At 28.6% G+C, this 12,843-nt stretch overlaps 1 protein-coding gene across 1 annotated transcript in view; it reads right to left on the bottom strand.

Annotated features, from left to right (window-relative positions):
- Window positions 1-105: 105 nt before the first annotated feature.
- Lerp (lysosomal enzyme receptor protein) overlaps window positions 106-12,843 on the bottom strand; it is a 35,081-nt gene continuing 22,343 nt past the window's right edge. The window contains exons 14-16 of the mRNA XM_072009583.1: window positions 5,639-5,765; window positions 2,940-3,088; window positions 106-1,679 (exon numbers count right to left, since the gene is read on the bottom strand). Of these exons, the coding sequence (XP_071865684.1) occupies window positions 1,590-1,679; window positions 2,940-3,088; window positions 5,639-5,765 (366 nt within the window). The 3' untranslated portion in view covers window positions 106-1,589. The remainder of the gene's footprint in view (window positions 1,680-2,939; window positions 3,089-5,638; window positions 5,766-12,843) is intronic.

Raw genomic sequence — 12,843 nt, 5'->3', positions numbered from 1 at the left:
TAATGTGAGATACATTTGTTTCTTTCAGCAATTTTTAGAAATATCGACGATGAAAGAGTTGGAACGGAAAGCTTCACTTTATTAAGTGTACATTCAAGAAAGACATTACAATGATTAAAAGATTTTATTTATAGACACATCGTTTAAAAACTGTTGCAGATGCAGATTAAGTACCCCTTTGGAATTACATATTTTTATAATCGACAAAGATACATAGATAAAATAATTAACTAACATATTACATATTTCACAAAATAAAGAACTATAAAGAAGCTTTGCAAACTATGCTACAATTGTTCGTTTGGTAAATTACAATAAAATATTTCCGTCAATATTATCGATATAATGACATTTTAAAAACAAATATTACATAAATCACAAGCACAATATTGTTGCTGTCAAGAGATCCAGTGATATTAGAATTTCTATTCAATTATTTCAAATTTTATTAGTTGAGTACAATATGATACTGCTATATGTATATTGCATTTCATATAGAATATTTGTTAATAGATCTGTTTGAAATACATCGTTGATTTTTTAATGAATTTTGGAAATTTCTTTCTTGTATACGAAAAGCTTCAAATTGATTCTTAATATTCTAATATAAAATATAATCTTCTTTTAAAAATATACTGGAATGCTTTATAATATATCAATCACAAAAATATTTAAGAAGCTTTATATTAATTTCATTGTAAAGAACGTTGTTTTCTCTTAATTATCAAAATAAACATTATATATAAATTCCGTACCATAGAAGGTAACAAAAATCTTGTTACAGAATAGAAACCAAAAAAGGAAAGATTATCTTTTGGAAACTTTCTTTGGGCTTTCCATCAGTATTTTTCAAACAGAAAAATAAGAAAAAAATTAAATTTCCCGAGTATATAAGTACAGTGTTTCAATTGGTAATTTAATACCTTGAAATAATTCAATTGCTTTGTTAAAAATTTTGATTTCTTAGAAGACTATCTCCTATTACAGTTAGAAATAAAACATATCTATTTTAAACAAACGTAAAATATATACAAGCTTCTTAGAAGAATAAAAATTAATTTAGACTCAAATCACATTACTATAGAATCATCAAATTAATTTTTAATTCATAAATTTTATAATTCTACTTTACAACCTTATCGTATAATGTCAATCGAATTACTGAACTTATTTTTCCAAATAGAAGATAATAGTTCAGAAAATTTATAACTCCATGTGAAAAATATTACCAATTTTACCAAACGATATCTTCAGTTTCAACCTATCTGTATATCTATTAGTTTGAATATTTCCACAAGTAACTCTCGTGTTGGCAAAGTTCTAAATGAAACAAGAGCCGATATTAATTATTACATTGAAACACGAAAACTATATTTACTAAAATCATTTCTTCTACGTGACAGTCCTAAATGTTAATACTAATAAATTTATGGCACGGAACCAATGGTAATGCAAAGAAAGCAGAAAAGTATGTTTTCACGCGTTTCAAGCAAGAATTTCACGTGTTCGATAAGAGTACATATTTCTCGTGTGTTTTGAAACTTAGATAAAATAAAGTTTTAAGGATAAACAACAACAATGAGATATGACTAGGCATTCAAAAGATCATCGTCGCTATCTGTTTGGCACTGCGTTGGATCGACGTCTAGCAAAAGACGAGCTTCCTCTGTAGTTTCGACCTAAACAAAAAATAATTAATTATTTAAGATTGATCTTAATGTGATGTTATATAGTTTTATTTCATTTTACTATATACTATATCTATAAGTTTCACTATATCTATAATTTGATCACAATATAACTTGACATGACTTTAATAATATCTTTAATTTTCTTAATGAATGCTCTGTAAAATATATATTTGTTTATTCCATATTTGATCTATCACAAATTTGTTGTTTCAAGAATATTTTTTCGCTAATAGTAATTGACGTATGAACTTCATTAGGCTGTTATCAATGTCATATATACATGTTGCGTTTTAAGATTAATGTTTATTTCATTTGAAGCTAAAACAAGAGATCAATATAATCATGTTCTTCGTTAAAAGAAAAAGACAAATCTCACACTGATAATTACTAATTATAGGAAACTTATTATACAACGGTACAAGGAACGAAATATAATCAGTTTTACTTTAACCCACTATATTGACCAATCGTGCAATTATTAATGTACACGAAAGTACGAGAATTGATGTTATCTAAACAATTTCCTACGTATGTGAACGTTATCTATCGATGATGTAAATTAGTGACATACCGAAGGCACGGATATTCGTAAAATGGAAAAGTTAAAAATACTGACAGACGTGTCAGGAATTTTAATGAAACGCAAAAACATAATAGCAGATAATAGATAAGTTGCAAAGAAAGGCCGGTATAACCGATATAATTTGTTTTAATACAATGAAATTTATTTTTACGTAATTTTTAATATCACGAGAAGAACGAAATAGACAAACGACGAATGACCAAAGGATATATTATAAAGTAATATAACATAAATATAAAATAAAAGACAAAAACTATATAATTATTTATACTCTTTTAAATTGTCACAATCCAAATAAAGCTTTTTTATATATAACATTATGTTTGCAATTATAAGTAAATTGCATATGTTTATATCCTTATGGAAAATTAATAGATTGAAAAATGTACGAAATGCGTCTAACATGCAAAAATATATAAAACATCTAACGTTATAAGTTAGAAAATATAATAAACGAACACGTATCTATCTCTTTAAATCCCGTCTCTTCAATTCTGCTTAGAAAAACATAAATTTCCGCAAATACTAGTAATCTAATTACGAGAATATTTACTATCTTCTGATAATTCGTCATGTTATTGCTAATTAACTAATATAGATACAGATATGAATATAATATGCGTAATTCATAACTAATAATATAATATGCGATTTCTATAACGTACCCTGCAGTATTGAACGCGACCACTGCCTCTTTTCAAGGAAAATGGATTCATGCAAGAGCGCAAACATGCTCGTTTATCTGGATCTCGAAAATAAAGCAACGCTGCTACCAGGGCGATAACACTCAACACGATGCCTGCAATTGTACCAGCTGTAACAGATGAACAATACGATATTATAATAACAATTTTAAATAAATTTCTCGGATCGATGTTCGATAAAGATGTGGGATACGTGTTAAGCATTGAAAACACACATTACATCGGCAAATTCTGGTTTTCCCCACTTTCTCTTTGATATTCCACCTTTATCCCTCTTTCCCTTGTCCTACTTCACGAATAATCGTAATTTCTTTCTGACCTAAATTTAATACAAATTCAATGTATAAATATAATACATTAAATATAATTTAGCAATGTAATATTATTAACATAATTTAGCAGTTTAATATTTTTAGGAATCTATATTTATCTATATTAACATTGATATGCAATCTATATTTTCTGTAAATTGTATTCTAAGTAGTTGTACAGAAAGAATATTCAGACAGGAATCGAAGAGCTTCCTGGGGAAAGGATCCATAAGACAAATCGGGGAACTGAGTGAATTTTGTTTGGATATTTTGGTTCTAATTTCTTAATATTAACTATGTACATTCGAGTTGATGATAATTGGAGATTGGATAAGATAAATTTAATATGTCCATTTCTGTAGATTTCTCTGATTTTAATGCTAAATCTGAAATTTATGACCGATATGCATAGTGCAGTGGGCTGGTGAGTCGCTTTTCGCTAAACGTCATCATTTTAATCTTCTTCGACAAAACAGAACTGACTAATGTCCATACTTATATTAGTCCATAATGTGATTAATAATAACTGTAATATAATAAAAATTAGTTGTTAATATATAATTATTTGTAAAAATAAATACATTATATTATATATATATACATGATTATCTACTATACATATATATTATAATTATATTTAATATTTATTAATTTGATTCTAACTCTAAGTTGTCCAAGCCACTACACATAGGCATCCTTTTCATTGTGCCATATATCGATCTTTATTTTGTAAATAATATTTATCCAGAAAAATAAAAATATTTAACCTTCTGCAGACGAAATCGCAACGAAGAAGTCACACATACCTTGCGACATTATTATGTAAAATTATTTCAAGGAATTATAATACACTGTACTACAAACTAACTACGTATTTACTATAAATAAACTACGAATACGGAATTATGTATAAGCACGTGTAATTCAAACTAAACACGCTAATACACAAACGAAACACGTCTGTCTGATAAAAGCGAATAGCGAAGACTGATTAAAATCGCGTAAAACTAACGGAAGATGAAAAACTGAAAAATGAATGATATTTCGATGCTTGTTTATGTATTTGTCTTCTTTTCAGTACAGTGGATAAAGGAAATGTACAAACAAGCTCAGGATACTATTCATTTGTAGGTTCAACCAGTCCAGACGTCGAAATTCTAAGGGTTTCAATTTGTTTAAGTGCGTAGAAATTTCAAAGTTGCAGAAGGTTGCACGTAAAATTTATATCTTCTTTTAGAACGATTGTCTGAATTTTCGTATGAAAGAAATCTCGTATCTAACATTTGCTAACATTTTTTTAAAACCCTTCTGGGACTTAAATTTTGTTATAAACGTCGGACTGTCAATAGACGAATTAAAAAATGCTTACGCCACTTCATGTTCTATAATGAACAATTAAGATATCTAGTTTCGATTCGAATTTCAGAATTTTTACTTCAAAGCGTTACCCTTGATCACTGACTTATTAATATTAAGCTTGAAAAAGTGCCGTTTGACCGCAAAAAGTGTGATTCCACTGGTCACTGCTCTGTGTGATTGTACGTCTTGTTTAGTCACAGAAATGATCGTAATTGAATCAAAGTGCCATGAAATTAATTAATAAATTTTGTAATATCATCACCATCAAGATAGCCGATTTCTCAAACCTTTATCGCAACGTAATTATATGTTGTTCCTCCTTCCTGGTAAAAGTGCTTATAAATGAAATTTATGATACTACAGATATTGAGTTAAAATTAAAACTCTTGTGTCAAGATTCACTGCTTTATCTATATACGTCTGAAGAGAAAAATTCATCAAAATTTTATCACCATTATTCGACCGTGTATTTTCACACAATTATGATTAGAAGGCATAAAAATGCATAGAATGCACGTACATAATATAGAAAAATATATAAAATATTCAAAATATAATACCCTATCTATAATACATAGGCAAGTAAAATAACCTTCTACCTACGTTTCAGTTACCTTTTTAATGACCTGCATAGAAATTTGAATTTCCATAAATATCCGCAGTCTAATCATTATACTCTTACTCATTATACTTATTATATTCTGTTTCTAATAATTCTCACATTACCAACAAAACATGTACATTGTACAAGATCATTATATTAATACGTATATACACATGTAAAAAAAAATAATATCAATATTGGTAACATTGAAAAAAATGAGTTAACAAGGAGAAAGAATCAATTGTTCATATATTTTTATAGCGCAATTAGAACAACAAATATTAAGATGATCTATTTTTAATTAAATATTTTGTATACCTACAGGAACAAGTTTGTGTCGCTATGTTGGATGAAAATTGAGATTTTTTTGTAATTTTTATACTCACTATGACTAGGAGCCAATTCATGTACATCTTCATGTGCGTTTGGAGAAACAGTAGGTTGCTGAGAGTTTGATTGGCAGGTACAAGTTACATTTGTATGCCATTCGAATTCTGCACTGCATGGTGATTCCTGTATTTAAGAAAAATATAAGAACGAGATCAATTATAATAAATAATGAAATAATAAAGAATAAAATAAAATACATTTTGAACTGTCGAGAGAAGAAACGAAAGAATTATTGTTATCTTTCCCATACAAAAATTATTTCCAAATTATCAATTTCGACGAAAGTAGAAACTCTTTCTCTATATTGTGCAACGATAGAAGTCGAAAAATTTCTATCGCAAATACTGCTAATCTACAATTTTATAAGTATGTCAATAAATCTTTATCGACGTACTTATCCATCAATATTTTCTAACTTGAACTTAGTCAAGGAGAAATATATGAATTTAAATTATAGTACAGTTTTCTTAAATTATGCAAACCATTTGTAATTTACAAGGTAAGCTTGTTCAAGTTCGTGCTTTAAATATATCATTCTTGTAATATTTCCCTCGATAAAATCTACGCTATAGTACGGTTTATTACATTTATCTACAAGTGTTGTTGATAAACTTGTAATTTACATTTTTCGTATCACGTAAGGGATACACAATATATCATATAGTTTGCGATAATCTATATCGTATACCTTCTTATAATCAACTATCGATAACTAATGGTACCTATCTATTCCTCTCTTGCTTATTATCGAGAAACAATGCTCGACCAAACCAATAAAAATTTAAGCTAAACTGTTCGTACAAATAGTTGTATATTTTATCCTCAAATTTTGCTGTTTATAAAGTAATAACTTTTATTTTTTTTTTAACAAAATCGATGTTTACTATTTAATTTTTTATTTTAACTTGACTAGAAATTAAAAATCACTTTAATACTAAATATTTTTTTACTTACAATCCTATTTACATTTCCAAGCGTTCGTTTTATGATTTTTATAAATAAAACGTTATAATAATCGGACGCAGTAACTGTTATTTTTTAAAGTCACCGTTATTGGCAAAATTTAATATACAGAAGATACGCGTAAATCCGGAGTTGATTGTGAAACAGCAAAGTGATCGAAATTTCTAAAAACTGAAGATCGTAAAGGCAGCGTATAATGGAACGTTCGTAAATGTAGATAACGACAAGTTAATTACTCGTTCGATGCGTTAAACTCGCACTAAACGATCGCATTAAAAGCATTAAGGGCTTACAGAAATTCACCATTAAGACTCCGGAGAGATACATAACGTTGCAGACTAAGATCAGGTAATTACCTAATAATAATCACGCAACGATAATCAACTTTTATCTAATTACTCCTACTTTTAGATTTCAATGATTAAAACTGGAGAAATGTTCTCTTAAGTAATTATTAAATAGGAGAATAATTTGGACGGCCACAGAAATGCAGAAATCCAATTATGTACAAATTGTGTTTATAAAGACGTCTAAATAATTTGGAATATATTAAAATTACGGGAACAATAATAATTTTGTTAAGTTTGTAAGTACAATGTTTTATTCATAATATTATTCTTCTATTCTGGTATTTCCATACAGCTTATACTAAACATAGTTAATATATATAATACACATCATACAGGACATACGTAAGCTGTATAGATATTTCTCTGTAAATCAGTGTGATTTCACGATTAGGATTTGCCGCATAACTCTATACATAAGAAAACGTTTTAAATTTTACCACAGAATAAGAACCCGCATACAAAGCGAAAGGATTAAGAAGAAACCCGCAGTACTTTGGAAATTCCAAATATGAGAGGAAAACCCGCGTGTTCCAAGACCTATATAAAAGAAACTAATGTTCTTTGGAAACGAACTTTGAAAAGAAACCAATATTTGATTGATGACTTTTTAATGGCTATTACAGCAATCTCTCGTTACGTGAATCACTGCTAAACGACAATTAATACGCAGTTGTTAACGTTCCAATGAACAGAAGGATTTTAAAAAAGTTATATCTGAAACGAGATTTTTATACATAGTTTGGCCAGTTAACTGCACTCGACGTGTATACACGTCAAAGCAAAGTTTTATTTTGATGCGGTTGACATGTATACTCGTCGTGTGAAATAAAAAATTACCGTTTACTATAAAAAAAAGTCAAAATTTTAATACAAAATAATATAAATCGACATTTAGTGGTATGTTTCCTTTATACTTTCAGTAAAACTATTATGTATTTTATAAAAAAGGAAGTTTGGAAAAAGAAAGTTTGATTATTTGATTATTCTCTTTGGTATATCGGTTATACTCCGTATAATGTATTGCTTTTTATAAGTTGAGTTGATTATTTTCCCCAATGCATCCGCTATTGCCCGAATTGTTTTGCGTACCTTACTTTATTATCTTTGGCAATTTTTAAGCTTTTAATAACAATACCTTTTTTCAACAATGAAATTTTAATTTTTTAACGAACAAAAATGGAAATTTATAATTTACCCTGCAGTCAACGTTTATACTCGTCATTGCTTGATTTCATCTGCACACCCCGTAAGGGGTTTTTGAAATTAAACTTCGTAATTAACAGATTAATTAGAATGGATGTATCACAAATTATGTTCAGGAAACAAGTGAATGATCTCTACCGATTGATGATCGTAAAAAATGGAAAGATAGTTTTCATTCGAACGACACTCGTTACATACTGCACAATTACAGGTCACTCTCTCTCTCTCTTCCTTACTCTCCTTCTCTTTTTCTCTCTCTCTTTCACTCACTCATCCGTTACCATTCTTCTGATTCGCTGCAAACTCCAAACTATGAAATCGCTAACAAACAGAGCTTTGACATAAAATTGGAACGATTTGAACAGATTTAATAGTCCAAATGTAAAAAATTTCTACTTAAAGAAAAATATTCAAGGATAAAATATTGCTGGAAGAATTAACTAAAAATAAAGTGCTTAAAAATATTATAGAATCAATAATGTGGAGAGTCACGTGAAAAGAAAATCTTGCCAAATGGTATTCCTCTCGTTAGTAAATTAGAAAAAAGTTATTCGAAGTGCTTGTACATATGTATTATGTACCTTAAGGCACGTGGCAAGAGCCGGTGAAAGGAACGGAAACGGAAATAGTAATACAGCACCGTGGTGCACATCTGCTTACCCTTATGAAATCATCTTAGCAAGATTTTTCAAGGGGCGTGCTACTCTAAATAGGGAACACTTTTCACGGCAAAGAGAGCTACCATGGAAAAAAGTCGACCGCACGGAAGTATTATTATTCTGGGCCATGTGGCGACCAGAACTTCTTAACATCAGAAATGTCGCGCCACATCTGGGTACTTGAACGATATCGTATCTACCTTCGAATTTACTGCACGCGATAGGGAAATGGAGTGAAAAGCTTTCCTCGATTACTTATCACGATTCTGTTGTGTTTCATCTGAGTTTCGCGGACATTCTAATGTTCTATATAGGGTAAGTCACGCGATTGCGGCTGTACAAAATGGAGAAAAGGTACTGGATGAAATAATTTAATGGCAGAGAGGCTTCGTTTCCTTCCGACCTCGTTCTTTTCTTAGGTGTTGTAATACAAAATTCAATGGATGCTTTTATTTTTCATCATCACACTGCATTGCGTGCTTTTTCTTTCTCCCTCTTTCTTTCATTCAAATAATAGATCAGGTATTTGTCCTCGTAGAAAAATTACTTGTACGAGTGTAAGCATTTGATGCTTGTTTATGCAAAACTTTATTGTAAATCGCAATATGTTTAAGATGAATGGATTTTATGATGCAATTAGGGGAAAGTACGATTGTTATCTAGTTGCGTGCAGTACACAAAGCATTATTAAATGAACCTATTGTAATATTTAATTTACTTTATATAATGCTCGTTGTGTGCATTTAACATTTGCATACATAAATTTTCATGCATTTGTTTTTTATTCGTTATTGTTATTCGATTAAGAAATTTATATCTATTTAAACGACGAATTGAATACACTTTAGTAGCGGTATTTTAAAATAACTGCCTGAAAACTATGTTTGAAACATAACAATCAAGTATTTATAATATCAATTGTTAAGAAAGAAATAATTAAGGCAAGCGGTAATTACAAAAAAAAAAAAGAAAAATGCATGTTAATCTGTTAAGCAATAACATAAACGGTCAGTATATACCGCGTAGCTTTAAAAGAACACACCCTGCAGACCTAATAATCAAAGTAAACATTTGCGAACAACCCAGATCGACTGATCTTAATGCTAATGACGTTGTCTCAATGCAGACAACGTTCTCGCATTACTTTGGTACATTTAAAATAATTTGCCTAATGTCTACTGACAAATTGCAAAGTATATAGGAGATGTAAAAAAATAATATTATGATAAAATACAATAAATAATATTATAATAAAATAAAATAAATAATAATAAAATACCGATTAAATGGAACAGTTAATTCTATGCAATTCGCGTGGTTAATACATATTTAAAATTAGTAACGTATCGTATGAGAGCAGCGTTTCGCTAATCTTTCAACAGATACAATCATACATATATACCTGCCCATAAAATGAGCTACAAAAATTTTAAATTTAACAATAGGCAGATATCATGATAGTCTCTTCGCTCGTTATTATCTCCATCTATAATAAATCCACCATTCATTTAGTGGATTGCGAACAAGAAGTTATTAAGTAGCGGATAGGTATTCTAAGTATATATATATATAAGTACTAAATTTGTATATATTTGTGTATCAGATGCAAGTACTAACTCTTTTAATTCCGTAAAATTTTGATATGGTTACAATGCTAGATTGGACAAAATTTTATTCTGATAATAGATAACCGATAAAACTAATAAGGAATACCTATTCGCCACTAATGAATAAATATCCAATAGAATAAGAATTTATTGGAATACAAAATTATTCGTAAAAGAATGTATCTTAATAAAAATTTATTTATGTCATATTAACTCGAAGATGACGAAGTAAGAAATCGTAAACGGTATTGAACACAAAATATGTTTTGAAATTTTATGGTTCATCGTTGCCATACAATATTTATTGTTCTTTGGTAAATTTATTGTTCGATAAATTGATAGTAGCAATTGGATTGATCGTGAATATGGGTGACTGAACATATCCATGTAAAAAGATCAGTACACAACTTAGTTTGAATAGTTCTTTCTCAGTTAAAATACTTCTGCGTCAATCGTTATTCGAATAAATTATTCGAACTAATACAGGAATAATTTGTTACGAACAATAATGACTATTATTCAGATAAAACATTGAACTAAAACGAATTTATTTGGATAATTATCCTATTGTTGTATTATTATTCTACTGAGTAAATATTTATTTGAAATAAGTCGAGTAGTATCCAGATTTAGTAAAGTCAAATACTCGATAAAGCAACTTTTAAAAAATAATTCATAATCTAATATCTCTCGATTTTAATGACTGCAAAATAGATAAGAAATATGCAAAGTAACAAACACATCATACATGGAATTGCTCTTGACTGTTGTGATAAACAAAATGGGAAATTCATAACTACGTTGCTCTAAAAGAAAAAAATCTATATAACTTCCTTGATGCTTTAATAAAAATTGAAAAATTCTTAAACAGCTTGGACTGCATAGGAAAATGTTAAGAGGAAAACCCCAGACATACACGTATAACTTTTCTTGGTAAACATTTGCTGAGTGAAAACAGTGAAAAGTACCAGAGGAGACACGTGTTCTGTGAAATATCTGAAAAGCCTCTTGAAAAGAATTCTGGTTTATCTGGTAGAGAAGAAACCCTTGTTACAGTGCCTCTTCATGATATAATATCTTACTATATTTATTTAGATCAGTAGGACCAGATATGTAGCCCTTTTATACATCGAATATTGAAAAAATAACTGTTCTAACGCGTAAACATTTTTTGTTCGTAAATTATCAATAAAAATTTGTTAAATTAAATTTTTATTATTTGTGAAAATTGCATAATTTTATCTACATATAAAACCTAAATAGTAATGAATCATTTTATTTAAATTTTCTGTTAAATCCTTTCATCTCATATTTTACTCAATGTTTTTTTCTAAATATATTTAACACGTTTCGGTTGTTAGCAAAGAACAAAATACACTAAGTATTTATATATATATTTTTGATATATATTTAATGAAATTTAACGAAAACTTCAAATATATCTGCACTATAAAAATATAATGTAAGTACTATATAAAGGTTGTAAAGAAAATTTATAATATCTACCAACTTCTAACTTTTTATTATTTTTGTTTAATTAGCGAAAAGCGCATGCATCTGCTATTATGTAAATGAAACAACTTCAAAATTATTATTAAAGTCTAATAACGATAAGACGGTTTTTAAATATCACCCAAGCGTTGAATGTCAACATTTTAGATAATCATTTGGTAATTCCGCATTTTATAAGAACATTGAACCGTAAGTTTTATGCTTGCTTCTTACTATCATCTCTTTGCATATTACATGTATATTTTTTGTGAAGAAGTGGTTATTCTTTGAATTGTGTTGTGTACATATACATGATGATAAATAATGATGATGATAATGCATCTGACGCAATTATAAACGTGGAAATACAGTTATGTTTGTTTGCTGTGGATGATAGGAATAAAATATATATCACTAGTCAATGCTTACTGTGCATACACTAGATAATGTTACATTTTACAATTAGCTACCAGATATAATAAATTTTATAAAGTACCAAATATATTTTTCATCATTGATTACGCCAATTAATTTATATTCAACTTATTTCTAACTTAACTATCTTACGAAGATTTACATAAGTGGTCAACCCATTCAATAATACATTTGAGCCAAACGATGCAATGTTTGAATCTTAAAAACAATGGAGAAATTTAAAAAGACAAGAAGCAAAATGAACCATTCCATATGTATACATACCTATACATATATATTATACACACTTCCTTTCCTTACCAAAACTCATATCATCTTCCTATTGAAACATGTTAATACGCAATTCAATTCTCATTCTGGAATTTACCAATATCTATGTAACTGAATCAAGAAACAATCCCAGTATCTTCAAGTTCAATATTACATAAACAAACAAGAATCATTTTTAATAACTTTGTTAACCTTAAACGTCCTATTTCACATTTACAAACAA

The sequence above is a fragment of the Bombus fervidus genome, chromosome 8 (genome assembly GCF_041682495.2).
Source record: "Bombus fervidus isolate BK054 chromosome 8, iyBomFerv1, whole genome shotgun sequence".
NCBI lineage: Eukaryota > Metazoa > Arthropoda > Insecta > Hymenoptera > Apidae > Bombus > Bombus fervidus.
Note: the sequence above shows the minus strand (reverse complement) of the source record. Positions and strands in the feature narration are given on the sequence as shown.